Source organism: Vipera ursinii, assembly GCF_947247035.1.
Source record: "Vipera ursinii genome assembly, chromosome: 9".
Lineage (NCBI taxonomy): Eukaryota > Metazoa > Chordata > Lepidosauria > Squamata > Viperidae > Vipera > Vipera ursinii.
This window is the reverse complement of record NC_139523.1, coordinates 12,524,933-12,546,629: the sequence shown is the minus strand read 5'-3', so window position 1 is coordinate 12,546,629 and position 21,697 is coordinate 12,524,933. Positions and strand designations below refer to the sequence as shown.

The following is a 21,697-nucleotide window of genomic DNA, read 5'->3' as shown; positions in this document are numbered from 1 at the left end:
CTGGCTTACTGGATCTCGGCAGCCCAGATTTTGTAGCTCCACTGAGGTGATTTCTCTCGGCCGAGCGGGGAGGTGTATCCCAGCAGCAACCCGCCGCCGCGGCTTGCTGCTGTTCCCCACGTTTTTCAACGGACAACCCGTGGCTGCCCTGCAAAGCGGCTGTCTGGAACGGGCGATCGAACAAAAGCCCGATCGGCCGAGGCGTCTCCAAGCCGGGGGACCTGGCTGCGGCGTGGCTCCTCCGTCCTCCTCGGTGGCCTGGCTAGGACCCAGCCCTCCCGCCCGGTTGCGAAGCGGAGGCTCCCGTGCAGTGCTGCTTCCAGCCGGCGGAGGCTGCTGTGGCGGCGGGCGAGGAAGGGAGGCGCGGCGTCGGCGCCCTCCTCTCCCTGCGCTTCTCCCCGCGGCGTCCTTGTCTCGGCACAGATAAGGCTGAGCGAGCAGGCGGGAGGGAGGGAGGCAGCGTCCTCCGGGCGCGCGCTGGGAGCCACGGGGAGGAGCAGCCGGCCCCGGGCGGAGCTGCCCAGCTGCGGCGCACGAGGATCCGGAACAAGCTCAGCTTCCTTCTTCTTCCCAGCTCCGGGAAGCCCAAGCCCGCCGTGCCCGCTGCGGCCGCCGCCGCCTGGCCCTGCCGGCTGCTCCTGAGGAAGGAAGCCGTCCCACTCCGGCCCCGAGGTGTCTTCTCCCGCAGCCGTGGGAAGCGGCCTGACTCGCGCTTGCCTTCGCGCGCCGGCTTTTCTCTGCCGCTTGGGCTGTCCGGTTGCTCGCTCGCTCGCTCGGCCGGCCGCCGCTGCCTCCTTCTCCTGGCCCGGCTCTTCTCCAGCTGCGGCGGCTCCTGCTCTGGGAACTGCCCTGCCGCTCGGCTGTCCTTGGAGGTGAGGTCTGTCCAAGTTGAAGGCGCTCGCCTGGAAGGCAGGTCTGGGTCGCCGGGTGGGTTGGTCGGCTGCCTCGCGTTGCCTGGGCAGCTGAGCGAGCGGTTCGCCGGCTTTTGCTCGACCCCTCGCCCCCCTTCCCTCCTCGGCTCCCTCGCCCTGCAGAGACGGTCCCGAGGAAGGAAGGAAGGAAGGAAGGAAGGAAGGAAGGAAGGAAGGAAGGAAGGAAGGAAGGAAGGAAGGAAGGAAGGCGCAGCCAAGCGCCCCCGTCCTAAGCTGGGCTTTCCCTATTATGAGCGCTTCGCCCCGTCGAGCGCCGCTTCGGGTGGATTTCCTCGGGCTCCGTTTCGTCGGTGGCCTTCGCTGATTCCGCAGACGCCCCTCCGCCCTCAATGAAGCCTTGATCGCCAGGCAAGGTCCTCGGCCTCCACACCCCTCTTCTCCGCCTCCGCTTTCCCCGGGAACGAGGAGCACCATGCCGGCGCAGTGGCCGAGGAGGCCCCGCTGCTCCTTCCGCGGGTTGCCCTTCCTCTTTGGCGCAGCTGCCCTGCTGGGGCTGCTGCCGTTGCTTCAGAGCTCCGGCTCGGATACTCCCGTGGAGATCACTCGGCAGCCCAGCTTGGTGACCGTGGGCATCACCTCCTCTCCGCCGGTTCCCGCCGAGAGCCCCTCCGACTCCGGGCGCCCCAAGAACGTCTCCACCGACGGGCACGGCAAACATCGGAAACTTTTCCCAGTTCTGGGCATCCAGTACAAGTATGTTAACGTGCCCTTCGAGATCACCCTCTGGATCCTGCTCGCCTGCCTGATGAAGCTAGGTAGGTTGATGCTGCGGCTCCACCAGCCTCTCTCTGCGTTCGGGTGTCTGTGAGTTAAGAGACAAGCTATGGCGTGTAGGAAAAGAACTTTTGCTTGCTGAAGGTCTCCTTCCCGGGGCTGCTTTTCTTAAATGCCGTCTTTTCTGCAGAGCCCACCAGAAAAGCTGCCCTCAGGGGAAAGGGGGTACAGGTGGTCCTCAATTTACAACCATTCATTTAGTGACCATTGGAAGTTACAATGGCAGAAAAAAGGGACTTGTTTTTTTTTTTATTTTATTTTATTTTAATTCCATTTGTATCCCGCCCTTCTCCGAAGACTCAGGGTGGCTTACAAGCTTAGTAATAGCCTTCATTCTATGTATATGCCTGCTTATTAGGGCTTTCACACACACCCCAAGCGGCATTATTACAAAGTCAGCTTAATTGCCCCCAACAATCTGGGTCCTCATTTTACCTACCTCGGAAGGATGGAAGGCTGAGTCAACCTTGAGCCTGGTGGGACGCGAACCTGCACTAATTGCAGGCAGCTGGTGTTACTTAAGGAGGCATTAGCCCACTGCTCCACCAAGGCTCTTGTGACCAGTCCTCGCGCTTATGACCATCGTAGCATTCCCATGGTCATGTGATCAAAACTTAGGTGCTTGGCATCGGCCTGGTTGCAGTGCCCCGGGGTCAGGTGACTGCCATTTGCAACCTTCCTGGCCAGCCTCTGACAAGCAAAGTCAGTGAGAGAAGCTGGAGTTGATTGGTGACTGCAGGATTCACTCAAAAACTGCAGTGATTTACTTAATAACCGCGCCCCCCCAAAAAAGGTTGTGAAGTTGGGAGCAACTCACTTTACAGCTGCCTTGCTTAGCAACAAAAATTCTGATTCTAATTGTGGTCGCAGGTTGAGGACTAGCAGAGATGCTCTGTAGCCATATGAGGTACACGGGTGCCCAGGAAATTATGGAAGGCTGGCTTCCAACAATCTATGAAGCCTGGTGGCTCAGTGGTTAGAGTGCAGCATTGCAAGCTATCTCTATCCACAGCCTGGAGTTTGATCCTGGCGGGCTCAAGGTAGACTCAGCCTTCCATCCTTCCGAGGTCGGTAGAATGAGGACCCAGATTGTTGGGGGCAAATTGCCTACTCTGTAAACTGCTTAGAGAGGGCTGTAAAGCAGTATATAAGTAAGTGCTATTGCTAGAAAAGAGGTGCAAGGATGAACATAAAGGCAAGTGTGCTTGAAACTCTTCTTTCTCTTGGCATGTGCTCCATATTACCTGACTTAACAGCATTAAGCTACCCCTAGAATGGTCAATTAAATCATGGTGCAATTACAATGCCATCTGATGTATATAAAGCAGGGGTCCCCAGCCCCAGCAACCGGTCTGCACAAACAAGCAAAGCCCTATCCGCCAGATGCAGGCAACACACAAAACCATGCACTCTCTGGTCCGCGGAAAAACCTCTCTCCACGGAACTGGTCCCTGGTGCCCAAAAGGTTGGGGACTTCTGATATAAAGGACAGATGGAGTTTTGACTGCACCACCATTGTGACCCCCTGGTTGTTCAAAAAGTATATTTCTGGGAAAATACCCCATTCTTTCAGGTTAACCTTGTAGCTAAGTGTATTATGTGCTGGGCAGCATAGAGGTTACTCTGGTTTATTTTTGGAAATTTAATTGGATCAGGAATGAGACTGGTGAGCATGGGCTAAATTGTATTCCTCCACCATCTGTGTGTGATCCCCACTGGGACACAACTCAGGCTGCAGAAGAAAAGTGTGTGTTTTTCCCTAGCAGCCAAGGTATATTTTTAAAATAGGTGCCCCTCCCTATAGTTATGATTTCTTTCTCCAAACAGACATCCTGCTGGCTTCTTGGCTTTGTCCATCTGACTGATAGTATTGGTGTGAGAATGCAACACACCTGGAAGATACCTGGAGAAAAGATTGGCCTATTAGAATGGCTGTGCAGCCTTCTGTTGAGAACTCTCTAATACAGGGGTGTCAAACTGCAGGCTGGATGTGTCACGTGGAAGCCGTGCCCATCCCAGCTCCGACAAGGGGAAAATAGTCACGATAAGTCACATGACGCGGCGAGCCTGGTGCCCAAAATTCTGAAGTTGTTACGCTGATTCTGGCTTGATGGGCCACTGGTCTAATACAATTCGAAAACTTTCTGTGTTCCTGAGAAACATGTCAAGAATATTTCTGACCAGGTTTCTTTTAGGCAAGTAATATCCTGAACTTAGGCAGCAGGGGACACTGATGAGATTTAGGAAAAAAACATGTCCAATTGTCACACTTTATCTAAGTTTCGATTTTGTATTTGGCTTCTGAAGCTAGTTAAAATAGCTTTGCTGGTTCTACTAATATTGATACACCAAGTCACATAAAGCCTGTTGGATTTGGGAAAGAACAGTATAACTGATATATGCAAAAATGCCCTTTTTTGCACTCCATCAAAATTTGCCTTATAAATGGAAAACCTATGCCAATATGAGTAGGCTGCAAGATGATCTTTGAACATGTTGCTTATTACTTTCAGCAGTGCCTGTTTTGTATAGCCTGAAATCTTATACATTTATTTTTCTGATTTAGACTGGACAGTTACAGTAATTAGAGGGCATACCTGCTAAAACAGAGACTGGGATTTAAGACTGAGGAGGAGAACTCTTGTGCACAATATTTTTGTTTAGTAAGGAGGAAGGCAGGTTTTTTCTCCTGAATGAGAACACTGTGCTTCTGCTGTATCATTCTTGCACATTCTTGTGCATTGACCCATCCGCAACAACTGTTGGGGAAGTGCCGTTGTGCAGGTTTTTAGGTAAGAAGGAATGTCGTAGAAGAGGCTTGTAACAAACTTTCCATTCCTAAATGGAGCCTAGCAGGAGATCTCCCCTGTAGATTTACGGCTATTTATTTCAAATATATATTTCGAAATGGAGGAAAGAAACCAGGAAACAAAATTGTGGTTGGTCTGGTCAGATTTTAAAGAGAGAGTTGAAATCTCTGCAGCTGATCTCTGCAAAGTCTGAAGTGAGCTTGCCACTTGTAAAGGAATGGTGTTATTAGGGAATTTGGCAATGCAGTAATTGCTTTACAACAGGGGTCTTCAAACCTGGCTGAGGAATTCTGGGAGTTGAAGTCCACAAGTCATAAAAGGGCCAGGTTTGAAGACCCCTGCTTTACAAGAAAGAGCCCTGTTTAATCCACAGCATTTCTGGATAGGACCGGGGGGGGGGAACCCTCCCTGTGAAACCCCAGAATGCTGTTACCTGTCCATGTGCAGGAAATTTCTTCTTATTTCAAGTTGGAGTCTTTCCATTCTTTGGTTCTAAGGAGAATAAATTCATACCATCTTCTTGTAATAATAGCCCTATAAATCATAACCAGGTTTGCGTAACCTTCTAAGCCAGTGTTTTTCAACCTCAGTCACTTTACGTTGCATGGACTTCAACTCCCAGAATTGCTAGGGAATTCTAGAAGTTGAAACGCATACGTCTTAAAGTTGCCATTTTGAAAAAAACAAACCACAACTCTGGTCTACCGTGACTTGCTTGGGTCAGAAAGACTATTGCTAAATGTATGCTGTGCAGGGTATTCTTTGGCCAGAATTAGCAGGCAGGCAGAAACCAAGGAAAGGTTTTCGTGGGAACTATAGGTAGTTATAGGGTGGTTGGTTGTACAAATGGTGTGACTTACACAATTGCCCGAGACATCCTGATGCAATAATCATATCATTTGCACAGCAGGTACATGTTGACATCATAGTTTGTTATGGACATACGTACTATGTGACTTCAGTGACACTCAGATTTCAGGCTAACTATGGTTTCTTGACCAGGCTAATTGGTGAGAAAATCCACTATGATTTATTAAGCCAACTACAATTTAGTGAATGTGAGCATTAATTTGGTTTGTATTTGCTGGGGAATTCTGGGAGTTGAAGTCCACACATCTTAAAGTAGCCTAGATTAAGAAATACTGCTCTACGCTGACGCCTAAGAAGCCACTTCATTGCATAGAAGGCTATATGAAGTTGGTAGGCATCTAGATAGGCTGGTCCAATGTGGTACATCAAGATAGAACGTCTTCCTGTGTTTCTGACCTCTGATGGCAAAATGTTTCTGTTGTAACTTGGAAACTCCAAGGAATAATGCTGACATGCGGCACTTGAAAGGTCCCTCAAGAAAAATAAGCTAAAAGAGGATAAAAAATCAGAAGGGGGTGATCCTAATTTTGACTATTGCAGTCCTTGGGGGCTATGCCAAACAAGCTGAAGCATCCATTTCTCTGCGCTCTGGGAAAGCTTCAGTTAAGTTCCAAACAAAGGAGGGACCCTAGTAGGATTTATTGATAGGATTTATATGGTTTATTGATCGCTTCAGTCCTGAAGGACTCTAGTGAGTGTACGAAATAAAATAACCACAACAGCAGTGTATTATAATTCAAAACAGTCATGTTTACTCATGATTAAATAATTATTTGGTCATAACTTCTTGGCCTTTTGACTAAAGTTAAGTGTAGTATGGTATGATGGGGGATGGGTTTGGATTTTATTGTTGTTTTAAATGTATTTAACCTATTATTGTAGCTTGGGCATCTCGTTTAATTCTTTCTTAATTTTTGTATTTTTGTACTTTTATATGTTTGCCCTGTTCACCGCCCTGAGTCCATCGGGAGAAGGGCAGTATACAAGTAAAATTAATAATAATAATAATAATAATAATAATAATAATAATAATAATAATAATAATAATAATAATAATGATTCATCAACTGAATAGAGTTAAGTACCTACAACATGCTATGGTAAGTCAAGGAAATTTTAAATGGTTAACATTCACCAGGCCAGACCAGGCCAGTGATGTTATTGATTAGGTAACCAATTTGGTCAGAAGATTGTCTGAATACAGTCCCTGGGTAAATGAGCAGAGAGCTGTAAGGTTTTTCTGCTGCTGAGCCAAAAACATTTTCCCTGCAGTATTTCAGTGCTGTTTATTGATGGTCAGCCTTGCACTTAGAAGGTGATGGATGAGAAAATGGAAAAAAAACTTCTCTGTAGAATTTGGTGGAAGCAGGAGGAGGCTGTTGGCGTGCCGAGCTGTAGCTAAACAAGTGCTCAGTTCCAAGCATCTCTTTGACCCCCGCTAGGGTTTGTAGTTGGCTTCCTGCCTGGCATTTTGGAAGACTGGCAAATTGCTGTCTTTTATGCTAGCTGGTGGAGGGGCAGAAGGAGAAAACCATGGGGGGGAAAATCAAGAAGGGCTCTCTAACTATGCTTGTATTCGGTTACCCAACATTTCATTTCAGGTAATTTCAGGTTGTGCGCTGTAGAGAAACAGGGTGGTTTCTTGCAGACAGGGTTGGTTGTTAAATAAAGACTGTGTTGAGTCAGGCTTGACTCCTGGTTACTTCAGGACATGTCTTTGAGGCTCTCTTGGAAATATTAGGAAAGAACTGGTTCATCTTTGCCTTATTTTGAGATGTTTCAAGTTCCCTGGCCAGCCTTCTATCCCAGGGTTCAGCAGCTCCAATTCCACTTACCTTTTGGAGATCTTTCAAAGTTGTCTAATGCTGCAGCTGCTGCTACAGTAGCCGATGAACTGACAGCTTGCAAATGATGTTGCTACTTTTATTCTTAACTTATTGCATTTGTAAACTTCAAAGCAGACGGCAGAAATCATAGGCAAGACTAATATTGAAATATTCAGATAGTGGGACGAGCAGCATATGTACGTTTAATCAATAGGATACCTAATTTTAAGATAATGAAGTTTGGTTTTAATCAATTAAAGTTAAAAGTTCTTTTCAACTGTCAAAAGGCCATTTCAAAGGGGATGGAATATTTAGATCAGATTGGGATTAACTGTAGGGGTGATGACTTACTGTGAACATGTCCTTGTGTCTGCCTGTATTTTTGTGTTCTTTTTATATTTCTGATATGGTCAAATGACTAAAATCAATAAAGTTTTTATTATTATTAATTAAACTTAATATGCTTTCTTAGTTATGATTCTGGTCCAATGTCTGCATTCATATGTTGGCCTAAGCCACATTTTGGTTTAACCTTGATTTCTTGAATAGGTTACGGTTGGCTGACTTCAGAAACTACAATAAAGCAATATTAATTACTTGATAACTTAGCAAATTTTGAGCACTCACCTTATGCAAGTTATCCACAACTGGGAGCTTTACTCTTGTTTACTCAAATCCCTAAAGAGGCAAGCATTTAAAAACAAGAAGGCTCTAAAAAGTGATTTTGACTCTCATAAACCTTTTTAGCATGAAGGTATACAGGGAGCACCAACGGCCAGGTCCATTAGGTCAATCACAATGTGTTTTCTTAATGCTATTAATTACTTCTTCCCAGAGAAAATGTTGCTGAATTTAGGAATATTCCAAGTGTGAGTCAAAGAAGCAAAGAAGGATTTAGATGAAAATTGAAACCAATTTGAATATTTAATGCAATGCAATATTTCTTAAAACTTTAGCTCTTAGGATCCCTTCCCACTTTAAAAAAAAATTATGGAGAATCCCAAAAAGAGCTTTTGTTTGTCTGGGTTTAATCTATCAATATTTACTGAATTAACTATTAAAATTGTTGGCTTTGTAGAATATTTATTTATTGAATCATGTAAAAATAACAATATTAAACTCATTAAATCTGAATATAAATAAACCATTGTTATGAAAATCTCTGCTTTTTTAACAAAAAAATAATTATGAGAAAAGTGATATTACTTTAATGTTTTTGCAAATATCTTCAATATCTGGCCAATAATTTTGATTTTGTGGACCCCTGAAAAGGTTTTGAGGGACCCCCAGGGATCTGTTTTAGAAACACTGATATAATATTTCTAATAAATTGTCTATGCAGTCTGGCTTTTGGTACATCACGTATTGTGTGTATATTCTTCATCAGTATTGATGGCTATACAAATAATCCTCGACTTACAACAGTTCATTTAGTGACCTTTCAAAGTTACAACAGCAATGAAAAAAGTGACTTATGACCATTTCTCACACTTATGACCATTGAAGCATCCCCATGGTTACATGATTGACATTCGGATGCTTGATGACTGACTCTTATTTATGACGGTTGGAGTCTAGGGAGGTCCCATGACCATCTCTTGCGACCTTCTGACAAGCAAAGTCAATGGGGAAGCCAGATTCACACGTAACAATCATGTTGCCAACTTAACAAACATGGCAAGAAAAGTCGTAAAATGGGGCAAAAACTCACTTAACAAATTGATCATTTAGAGACATCAGTTTTGGGCTCAGCTGTGGACATATGTTGACTTACAGCCATTCGTTTAGGGCAGGGGTCTTCAAACTTGGCCCTTTTATGACTTGTGGACTTCAACTCCCAGAATTCCTCAGCCCACAAGTCATAAAAGGGCCAAGTTTGAAGACCCCTGGTTTAGGGACTGTTCAGAGTTACAACAGCACCGAAAACAGTGACTTACAACTGTCCTGGCACTTAATAACTGTTGGATGCCAGTTGCCAAGCACCCCAGTTTTTCCGTAGATTTTCACGGGTACAGGTATGTAGGTCTTGGCGTATTCGGGTTTTTTCCCATGTAAGATTGAGAGTGTCTTGGTGACATTTCGACGAGGTCCCACTCGTCATCTTCAGGCTGGTGTCTTCATACATACATACATACATACAAACACACACACACCTGTCCTCACACTTCTTAACTATTGCAGCATCCCCATGGTTGGATGTTCAAAACTGGTTGTGTGTGTGTGTGTGTGTGTGTGTCTGTGTCTGTGTCTGTGTGTGTATACATTTATATATATATATAGACACACACACACAGCTGTCCTCACACTTCATAACTATTGCAGCATCCCCATGGTTGGATGTTCAAAACTGGTTGTGTGTGTGTGTGTGTGTCTATCTGTGTGTGTGTGTGTGTGTGTGTGTGTGTATGTGTGTGTGTGTGTATACATTTATATATATATAGACACACACACACAGCTGTCCTCACACTTCATAACTATTGCAGCATCCCCATGGTTGGATATTCAAAACTGGTTGTGTGTGTGTGTGTGTGTGTGTGTGTCTATGTGTGTGTGTGTGTGTGTACATTTATATATATATAGACACACACACACAGCTGTCCTCACACTTCATAACTATTGCAGCATCCCCATGGTTGGATATTCAAAACTGGTTGTGTGTGTGTGTGTGTGTGTGTGTGTGTCTATGTGTGTGTGTGTGTGTATATACATTTATATATATATAGACACACACACACAGCTGTCCTCACACTTCATAACTATTGCAGCATCCCCATGGTTGGATATTCAAAACTGGTTTGTGTGTTTGTGTGACTGTGTGTGTATGTATGTGCGCACACACACACACACACACACACACACACACACACACACAATGGTGGCTACATCTTGAGGTCATGTGATTGCCCTTTGCAACCTTCCCAGTTGGCTTCTGATGGGCAAAGTCCACAGGGGTAGCCAGATTTGGTTAACAAACCATTTGATGCACTTGACTGTGACAAAAAAAAAATATTGTAAAATTGGGCACAGTAAGAAGTTAACTTGCCAACAGAAAGTCCCAACTGTGGTCCTAAGACAAGGATTACCTGTACTATATTGCTGTGCAACTGTGCTTTCTTTCTGATTTCTTTCCAAAATGTTTGAGGGAACTGAGCTTGGTGGCATCTAAGTACTTATTCAAAAAGCAAGGCATTCTTAGCTATTCTTTGGGGATGGACCAGTAAAGCAGGTCTGGAGCTGGTAGAGGCTTCTCCTTGTGCAGGTAATATAGAACTAAGCAGACAGACGGTCTGACTCTACAGAAGGCAGCTTCTGGTGAATTTCCTATATCATCCCAAATATTTCACTTTCTCTTCAAAAAAAGAAATAAAACATTGGAAGAGTAAAGGAAGATAAATGCCAACACAAAAGGAAAAAAAAAGAAAGAAAAGAAACCAAGAAAACACATAGTGCGTGGAAGACAAAACACCAGTAAATAAACAGTTTTTACAATTGCTGTAAATGTTTAAATACATTGTTGCCTTATTTCAAAACTTAATTATATTTAGCTCTCTTGAAAGAGTTGCTCACAAGGTATCAAAGTACTGATTGCTGGGGCTAAAATCTGCACGCAGAAGTCCTGGCATATTTTTTCATGCTATCTAAGCTGGTATGATGAAAGGGATTTTTTTTCCCTCCCAGGAAAACTTTAAATGGATACAATAAAGTTGCTGTTATTTTTTAATCCTATGCCACAATAAAACTGGTTCCTTCTCAACTGCTATAATGTCTTGTTCTAGAGTAGTCCCTTCCTTTCCCCCTCCTCTCCCCCTTCCTCTTTCTTTCTTTCTTTCTTTCTTTCTTTCTTTCTTTCTTTCTTTCTTTCTTTCTTTCTTTCTTTCTTTCTTTCTTCAATTTATTTCTAATCCATATTAGTTTTGTGCTCAGTTAATTAATCTACAGATGTTTAGGGACGCGGTGGCTCAGTGGGTTAGGACGCTGAGCTTGTCGATCAGAAGGTCGGCAGTTTGGCGGGTCGAATCCCGAGTGCCGCATAGCAGAGTGAGCGCCTGTTACTCGTCCCAGCTTCTGCCAACCTAGCAGTTCGAAAGCACGTAAAAATGCAAGTAGAAAAATAGGGACCACTACAGTGGGAAGGTAACGGCGTTCCGTGCACCTTTGGCGTCTAGTCATTCCGGCCACATGACCACAGAGACGTCCTCGGACAAGCGCTGGCTCTTCGGCTTTGAAACGGAGATGAGCACCGACCCCTAGAGTCGGAAACGACTAGCATGCATGTGCGGGGGAACCTTTACCTTTACCTTTTTACAAATGTTTAATTCTCAGGAAAAGATATCTCTGTACAGGTAGACCTTGACTTACAACTATTCATTTAGTGCCTCTTCAAAGTTACAACAGCACTGAAAAAACACACGATTTAGGACCATTTTTCACACTTATGAGCGTTTCAGCATCCCCATGGTCATGTGATCAAAATTCAGATGCTTGGCAGCTGACTCATATTTATGACGGCTGCAGTGTCCCGGGGTCATGTAATCATCTTTTGCAACATTCTGACAAGCAAAGGCAATGGGGAAACCAGGTTCACTGAACTATCATGTTACTAACTTAACAACTGTGGCAAGAAAGGTCATAAATTGGGGTAAAACCCACTTGACAAATGACTTACTTAGCAACATAAATTTTGGGCTCAAATGTGTTCGTAGGTCGAGGAGTACTTGTACTTACTTTCTTAGTCTGATGTGTTTTTTTCTGAAAAGACAAATTTAACCCATATAGTACTTGCTGTAAAACCCCCTTTTCTGTGCATTTTCGTATGTTTTTAAAGTCACGGTTTATCTTGCAGGGTTTGGACATGTGTGTTCTAAACGGCACATTGGTTGGAGCAGCAGTGCAAATTACATTGTCTTACACCAAATTGCAGAATGCTAGGTGAAATTCTCAAACATCTGTAACAGCTGGTGGAGAAAAACCTTGATAATATATAATAAAGGTCTGGAGAACAGAAGTGCGATTCCAGGTGCTAGAAATGCCCCTGTATTATTCTGCACAATATTGGTGGGTGAGCAGACACCTATAGGCGGCAGTCTCAATTTTAGGTCAGACCAAAATGGATAATTATTTAGGAGTGGTTGGCAGCCTTAGCTCAGAGATCTAAATTGCAGTGTGCAGATTAGCAGTTTAGTTCCATGTTCTAGTCTGTGTCTCTCAAATAAATATGGGTTGCTAAAATTGATTAGTGGATGGATTCACTGCTTTATCCTACTCCAGAAGTGAAGTTTAGACCCACATTTCCAATTCATCACCTGCACCTCAGTGTCTAGTAGTTGTTTAATTATCAGTGTATCTACATCTACAGTAATTGACAGGCAGTTCCAGACCAGTTCAAAATAATAGGGCATGCATGCGCCTTGTAGATCTTTCACTCCAGTTGCTTACAGCATAATTTCTCTGACTCTTGCTCATCATTCACAAATGAGATGTTGTGAGAATCTCCCAACCACCTTATATTTGCTTATTTCCACTAAACTGAAGGAAGGGATGAGGCATCATTATTTGAATGAACCTCCTGTTTGAATCAGCTTTTTTTTTTTTACAACATGCATTCATCCCATACCGCATTCTGTGGTTAGGAACCATGTACTTTATGGTATGTTTAGAGCAGCGTTTCCTAACCTTAGGAACTTGAAGATGCGTGGACTTCAACTCCCAGAATTCCCCAGCCAGCTGGCTGGGGAATTCTGGGAGTTGAAGTCCACGCATCTTCAAGTTCCTAAGGTTGGGAAACGCTGGTTTAGAGCATCTTTAAAGCTAGCATTGAGATTATCCCTAGCCAGTATTTTTTGTTGTAATGATGACAGCTGTAGTTCAAAATATTTACTGAACACCAGACTAAAGCCAGCTGTTTCAGAAATTAAGGGACACGTTCAATTGATCTAATTAAAAAGCTATTCTTTTCCTAAAACTTCTTCATTGGACTTATTGGTTTTCTAAGCTGGCACCATTTGGGGTAAGCTGGAGCCAAAAAGCAGTTAAGAAGGGATACATCCTGTCCCCTGTTCTGTAGGCATGGATATATCTGGTTCCTGTTTTGCATTTAACATTTTTCTTTTTTATTATTATTACTTTTGATTTCAGGTGAAAAAATTGTACTGCTAAAGAAGCATAAAAATTTCCATCATGAATCTAGGGAAAATAGAAAGTTATGTCCTGATTCCTAGGTCTCTATAGCCTCCTTTTTAATTTATTGCCACATGATTATTTTTTAATTCTATCTTCATTGATGTAGGTAATTACTATATAGAGAGTCCAAGTTAATTATATATTAACCAGGTTGCAAGCTACAACAGGCTACAAATGTCTTTTTTCCTAGCTCTTCTACTAACATACTGTATACTTTGTACATTTAGCTTTATTTTTCAGCAACATTTTCTTTCCAGGTTAAATATGAAAAATAATAAGGACAAGTTCTCCTGCTGAATCCAATTTGCTACAGCAAGATAATCTAGAAATCAGAGTAACAGCTCAAGAATACTCGGGATAAAGGAAAAAGAAAAGGTCATTTATATTGCTTTGGATGGGAAGCAAAATACAATTGTTTCCAAGCAGAAATGGAGGAAAATGCCTGTTCCTTGAAACCCAGATAATTTTAGTAGAAACCTGACCTATGTAAGTTGCTTAACGTTTGAACAGAAAGGAGAGTTTTAAAAAGAAATCCTCAGCACAAATCCTCAGCACACTAAAAAGCAGAGACATCACCCTGTCAACAAAAGTGTGTATAGTCAAGGCTATGGTCTTCCCAGTTGCAATGTATGGCAGTGAAAGCTGGACCGTAAGAAAGGCTGAGCGCCAAAGAATTGAGGCCTTGGTGCTGGAGAAGACTCCTACGAGTTCCTTGGACTGCAAGGCGATCAAACCGGTCAGTCCTAGAGGAGATCAACCCTGACTGCTCTTTAGAAGGCCAGATCCTGAAGCTAAAACTCAAATACTTTGGCCACCTAATGAGAAGGAAGGACTCACTGGAGAAGAGCCTAATGCTGGGAAAGATTGAGGGCAATAGAAGAACGGGACGACAGAGAATGAGGTGGCTGGATGGAGTCACTGAAGCAGTAGGCATGAGCCTAGATGGACTCCAGAAGATGGTAGAGGACAGGAAGGCCTGGAGGAACATTGTCCATAGGGTCGCGATGAGTCGGACACGACTTCGCAACTAACAACAACAACAACAACATCACAATTTTGATGGACCATAGTAAAGCTGGCCCTGTGTGTTGTATTACCAAAATAGTTGCCGTCAAGTTACATTCAGGTTGTGCTCAGCGTATAACAATGGTTTAGCCACCATTAGAAGTCACAACTGCACTTTGAAAAGTGAGTTATGATCATGGCAGCATCCCCGTGGTTATGTGATGAAAATTCAGGTGCTTGGCAAAGGCACATATTTACAACGGCCAAATTGACTGTTTTAATTAGAGGTAGGTCATTGTCTAAATTTAGTGATGAATGAAGGCAAATATACATGGGATAATGTTGCACGATCCAATCTGAGTTGGTCACTGGGACCAGAGATTGGTCCAAATTCACTTCTGGAATGTGACATCTTCCAATAGCAATAGCCGTAGCACTTAGACTTATATACACAGCCCTCTCTAAGCAGTTTACAGAGTCAGCCTATTGCCCTCAGCAATCTGGGTCCTCATTTTACCGACCTCGGAAGGATGGAAGGATGAGTCAATCTTGAGCTGGTAAGAATCAAACTGCTGAACTGCTGGCAGCTGGCAGTCAGCAGAATTAGTCTGCAATAGTGCATTCTAATCACTGTGCCACCAGGGCTCAGTAGAGAGACATTCCCTGAGGATAAGCTTCAGCGTGAGTCCGAAAACTCGGAAGACTAAACCTCTGGTCCCAATGACCGACCCAGATTGGATCCTGCAAATGTAGTGATGATTGGAAAAACCCTTATTGACCTTTTGCAGGAAACATCAAAAGTTATCAAATTGTTTTATCTCTATGTTCACTTTTTCTATATCCTCTCCTTCTGGATCCTGATAGCACCTATTTATTTATTAAATTATATACCTCCCGACTCTGCATATGTGCATGAGGTCTGCAAATCAATGGGTGGATAATAAAGATTACTTAAAAGTTTTCCTTAACATTGCCATTGATTTTTCTTTGGCTAGGCTAGGCCAAGGACCTTCTTCTGGAGATAAAATTTTGAACATTACCCACTTCTCAGTAAGTGGTTACAGTCACAAGGCATTAGCCATCTGTCCCTTGAACATTTGTCAAGGAGCCAGAATTAGACACAGAGCATCTCCAATGAGGAATGCTGTGGATTAGGGAAGAACCTCATGTTCAGTTTTTTTTTAAAAAAAAATCTTCTTCATATATTAAAATATCTTTGCAGAGGGCTGCTCCTGTTTTTTTAGTTTGCACCAATAATCCTGCATCACTTTCTTTCTCAAGGTACTATCTTGAGCACAGTACGTCAGGGCAGGCAATCCAGTGTTATATAGATTGTTCAGACTCCAGAATCCATATTTATTCATCTTTGTCTGTCGGTTACCATGACACATACAGCATGAGTATAAAGCAGGGGGTTGTGACAGGACACCAGACTGGCTACTTCTCTTCTGCATGCTTCTTTAGATGTCTTCATTTAAGCCACAGCCACGCACATAACAGAGGTAACATTTAAAGTGGAAGATTGCAGTGTATCCGTAAAGGAGAATATTTGTAACCCAGGATAGAAATGAGGGGTCCTTGTTGCTCTCTGAGCTTGGTTATTTTTCTTGCAGACGTTTCATTACCCAAACTAGGTAACAACAGGATGATACCTAGTTTCAGCAATGAAACGTCTGCAAGAAAAACAACCAGGCTCAGAGAGCCCCAAGGACCCCTCATTGCAGCAGTGCACGAATGGACAAAGAGGGAGCAGAAGAAAATGTAACGAGAATAACCACTTTCTACATACCAGCATACAAAAATGTAATTGAAATTCTACTTGGAAATGGCAATTATATGATGTCACAAAGGAAAAGTGCATAGGAGTATTTCACTTGCTTGAGTAGCCATTTGGTCCAGAGTTGAAAATTATATCTGAAAACAGCCTCTTCTCTGACCTAGTCTTTACAAGATCAAGAATACAAAATAAAACTCTGTCTGGCAAAAGAGGGGCAAGGGAAGACCCCTGACCCTCTGATTCCTCTTTGAGAGTTTAAAAAAAATCCTTCCCCAGTATGGTTGGTATTCAGATGAAAGATGCCTGAACCGTTGGTTAGACTGGGAAGTTGGAAGGACATCCCAAACCGAAGCAGTGGCAAGCTTCTTCTGCAAAGCTGCCAAGGAATATGCATGAAACTTGACTCAAAGGGCCTCAGGATCTTTTTAGTTACCACCAGGGCTTTTTTTCTCATAGAACGCTCAGAACGGAGTTCCGGCACCTTTTTTGGGATGGAACCTTGTAGGGTAGGCAAGGTGGGTTGTATGACATGTGTGAGTTCCGGCACCTTTTTCTTTTACAAAAAAAGCACTGGTTACCACTCAGAAGGTTCCTCCTCCTCCTCCTCCTCCTCCTCCTTGCACTTCTGCTTTTGGATCCCCTTTTAGCTTTTTTTTTTTTTAAAGCCCATTTATATCCCGCCCTTCTCCGAAGACTCAGGGCGGCTCACAATCTAAAGCACAAATCAATTTGTGCTTTGCCTTGTTTCTCTGCTAGGCTTCATCTAATCAAGAACATCAGCTGAGATGCTTTTTTTTTTGCTTAGATGGGACTGTAGTTCAATAGCAAGTAATGAGTTTTTCTCCACTTTTTGGTTTTGCATCTCTTTTTCCATGCAATATCTTTATTAAAGTTCAACATCAAATATTAAAATATAAACTAACGTAAAGGGAAATGGAAAAAAAATAAATTAAAAGTGAGAAAAAGCACAGATCAAAAAATTTATAACAGGAAAGGCCTCCAACTTTCTTTAATACCAAGATAAAACAATGCAACCACCTCTCTCTCTGAATTTAACGCCAATCTATAAAATATCTTAAAATACTAATAATCAACATTCTAAAAAACCTCCAGTATTCATAAAATATTATCCTGTTATTTTTATCTACAGTATGGTAAATTATCAATTATAAATAACCTTATATTTAAAAAGTTACAATATTTTTTTTTAGTTCAGTCCAATGTAATCCTTGGTTTTGCACCTCTTGAGTTTGTGACTGAACTCGTGACTTATAGGCTGACCCAGAAAATGCCCCCCCCAAACACCAGGTCTTTGGGGAGGGTGAGATTGCCTTTATATAATTTTGGCAAGCAAGTAGAACAATCTTGATTTATTATTTTCCAGATGTTCTTGATAAGGGTAACAGTTTGCTGATTCCTCTTTGCAGGCAGGTGGGTTGGTGGACAGGCTAGCCAAGGGTAGGCAACCTTGGCTCTTTTATGACTCCTGGACTTCAACTCCCAGATTTCCTGAGCCAGCATGGCTGCCTCTGGAATTCTGGGAGTCGAAGTCCAGGAGTCATAAAAGAACCAAGGTTGCCTACCCTGCCGCTAGCCCCAATTTCAAAAGACTTATTGGCATGATTTTTTTAAGCCAGGAGTGTCCAACCTTGTCAACTTTAAGACTTGTACACTTCAATTCCCAGAATTCCCCAGCCAGCATGCAATTAGGTTGCTTCAAGGTCATGCAACAAATCTTCTTAGTAAATCAGTTCATAACACTGGATTAAAAATAATAGCTAGGGAAGGTTTCCTGTTTTATTATTTATTTTGATTGGTCCTGAATCTCTCGGTTTAATTTCAAAGAAGACCTGTGGGTTCTAAGCTGTTTAAGAGAGTAAGACATTTTCCTCCCTATCCAAATTTTCTATTTCATGATGTCATATCTTTCTTTTTTGGTCCCATGACAGTAATTGAAAGACTGACGAGAGAACAACTATCCTACAGTGCAATTCCACTTTACAGAAGATATTGCAGAGAGCAGAAAAACACATTTGGGTTTATTTATGGGAGTTGAAGTCTTAAAGTTGCCAAGGTTGGATGCTCCTGTGTTATAGGGGAGCTCCATAGCTCCATCTCATTCAGGCACATTGAATCAATATGCTATTTGTGTAATGTGGGGGTAATTGTACTGTATTACAGAAACGTCACTGGTGCCATCAGCCTGTTTCTTGTAATGATATCCTGGCTTTTGATTGTTCTCTGAGGACTGATGCTCAACACGATGAAATCTTGAAGTCATGATCAGCCTGGGAGTAGAGATTCATTTCTTACCTGTCCAAATGTTATTATCCCATTCTTCCTTGGTGAAATAATTCACTTACACATTTTCTGTTGCTCTTAGATTTTTGCTGTAAAATGATGGTTGTTCATCTGTGGTGAGTTAGATTTCCTCTCTTCTTGATGAGTAACTTGAAAAAAATCTTGGTTTGTGTTTCTTTGTTTCCCCCTTCCTTCCAGATTATCAATGTATCAAAAATCAAATATGAGGAAAAGGTGTGTGATAATGTAGGTGAGGAATCCTTTTTTAATCAATTCATTTGCAAACCATACTTCAAGTAATTTGCCTTTTTGAGTTCTAAAATATACTTTTTTGCATCTGGGAGAAAAGGAAAAATAGGTCCAAATATATTTTCCTGCTCTGTGGAACCTCCTGTGTAATGTGGAATTGTATTGTGCGACAGTTACTCTCATATCATTCTTTCAATTACTGTCATGGGACCAAAAAAAGAGATACATCACATCATGAAATGGAAAATTTGGATAGAGAAGAAATTGTCTCTCTGTCTTATCACGTTAGAACCCACAGTTCTTCTTTGAAACTAAATTCAGAGAGATTCAGGACCAATGAAAATAAATAATAAAACAGGAAATATTTCCTATTGGTAGTTATTATTTTTAATCCAGTGTTATGAACTGGCTTATTAAGAAAATTTGTTGCATCACCCTGAAGCAGCCTAACTGGATGTGACTTTTCTTTTATAAAATGTGAAATATGTCTCAGTCTGCTTTAATGATATAGGGTAGTGATGATGAACCTTTTAGAGACCAAGTGCCCAAACTGCAACGCAAAACCCACTATGTATCATCGGGTGCTGGGTGGGCATGGCCCATTGGGTGGGTGTGGCTGTGGTGGTAACGGCAGACTGGGGGGACGAAAAAGTTCAATCAATCAATTCCAACTTTGCGAGATCTTGAAATTGATTGATTGATTGAACCTTTTTTTTTGCACACGGCGATAAAGGTCTAAAGCGAAAAGGTTTTATAAAACCCAGCTGAAGGCCTAGGACTGGGTTGATGGCGCGCATGCCCACAGAGAGGGTTTTGCGTGCCACAGGTTTGCCACCACAGATATAGGATATTTCTGGAATCAATTATTAGTAAAATAGCATTTCACCCCTCTTGTTTAGGGATTTCTTCAAGAACAGAACACTTAAGACATTTTCCATTTCATATAGCATTCATAGCATCATAGAATCATAGAGCTAGAAGGGACCTTGGAGGTCTTCTAGGCCAACCCCCTACCCAAGGCAAGAGTTCCAATTGTTGTTCAATCTTTTCTTGAAAACCTCCAGTGATGGAGCACCACAGCGTCGGGAAGCAAACTGTTCCTTCTTACACCAGATGTTGCTGATTCTCCTAGCTCAAACCCACTTAGAAAGATGATTGAAACTTATTTCAGCCAAGCATGATGAAACCATCATACCGGGGAGCAGCAAAATGAATAACTACATGGAACATACAACACTGTCCGTTTAAAACTTTCTTAATCCAAAAGGCATCACGGTGTTCTCCCGAAAGTTAACTGCATTTATTCTGGTCTTTAACCTCCAAAGCTCTTTTTTTTTCACTTGTATAAATTCCATTGTCTGTCTTCTCAGGATGTTATGCCTCTAACCCAATAGTTTGCATATAACCTCATTCAGGTACAAGTAATGAGCTGAAGCTGGAAGCTACCAACCAGCAATTTTCTACTAAAGTAATAACATCCACCCTCCCTTCAAGTTATGTTCAGTTATTTCACAAGCACACTGCATCAGGGTAACTTTAAGATATATCAAGTACTCCTTGACAGTTATCAAGTTATAAAAGAGACTGAAGAGGAATATCACTGTTGTAATGTAATGTATTTTGGTTATCTATGTTTTAAAGACATAGGCAGTTACTCAAAGGAACAATACTAAGCTGAGTATCTCAGCAGAAAAACTTAAATTTAGGGGAATTTGTCAAGATAGTAGCTAATGAAGGAAGAACTGGAAAGGACAAAGAACATCATGTCCTACAAAAAAATGGATGCTCTAGCAAATTTTAAACTAGGGAATATATAGGTTTGCCAGCATCATGTTACATTTTAGTGTGATTCCTGCAGAGGTAGACAACATCTGAAAAAACTGAGTTATCTAATTGCCTATTTACCATGTTTTTATGAAAAATGGTGGATGCAATTGCAGACTGGAAAGAGTGCTGGAAAAGGGTTTAAAGCTTGTTATTGAGGTATATCACTAAATTCACACTGCCAGGTTGCCCTTTCCACACATTCCGTCTGCTTACAGTTTTTAACAACTGTCAGCTTGTTGCCTTGTCTAGTGGTGAGCAAACTGTGGCTCATCTTAACCATAATGAGTGGAAATTAAAGACTAAGAAGAGCTTTGATGGAGAATGCAAAATGTTTTTCTAGACGAGCCTTTTATGACCCAATAGCTGATGAGTTGCATCCCCAAAGCCTGCAAAGACTTGAGGTTTTCTGCAGTCCTCTCTCATGCAATTGGGTTTAGGCCAGGGGTAGGCAACCTTGGCTCTTTTATGACTCGTGGACTTCAACTCCCAGAGTTCCTAAGCCAGCATGGCTGGCTCAGGAATTCTGGGAGTTGAAGTCCACGAGTCATAAAAGAGCCAAGGTTGCCTACCCCTGGTTTAGGCCAAAGGTCTATGGAGATTCTCAATCATCCAGGTCACGGTTGTCCCAAAGTTGCTTTTTCCAAAAGGCAATTGGACTTCCTTGCCTTTTTTCTTGAAAACGTTTTGCTTTTCAACCAAGGAGCTTCTTCAGTTATAACTGAAAAAGCTGCTTGGATGAAAAGCAAAACATTTTAAAGATAAAAACCCCAAGAGAGTTCAGTTGCCTTTTGGAAAAAGCACCTTGGGGGCTGGGTTTAGGCCCTGACATCCTGATAGTGTCAACAGTCCTGGGGTGGGGACGGAGCTCACAAGAGAATGACAATGTGACGAGGTGTCTCCATTGTTTATATCTGGTGCCCTCTTAACCTTTTCCATAATGACATTAACTATTTTAATTTTTTGAATGTTTTTAAAATTGTTTTAATGGGCTGTTCGTATGCTGCCCAGAATAACTTTACACGAGACAGGCAGCCGTCTAAATATAACAAATAGGTAAATGCATTTATTTAATGGCCATCAGTGGATTTGATGGCAGAAAATTCCATTATTTAAATATGCATACTGTAGTAGGGACAAAGCCACAGA

The 21,697-nt window shown here is 42.3% G+C and overlaps 1 protein-coding gene across 1 annotated transcript in view; it reads left to right on the top strand.

The window, feature by feature from the left end:
- The first annotated feature begins 471 nt into the window (after positions 1 to 471).
- SLC9A1 (solute carrier family 9 member A1) overlaps positions 472 to 21,697 on the top strand; it is a 72,319-nt gene continuing 51,093 nt past the window's right edge. The window contains exon 1 of the mRNA XM_083369851.1: positions 472 to 1,687. Coding sequence (XP_083225977.1) covers positions 1,345 to 1,687 — 343 coding nt within the window. The 5' untranslated portion in view covers positions 472 to 1,344. The remainder of the gene's footprint in view (positions 1,688 to 21,697) is intronic.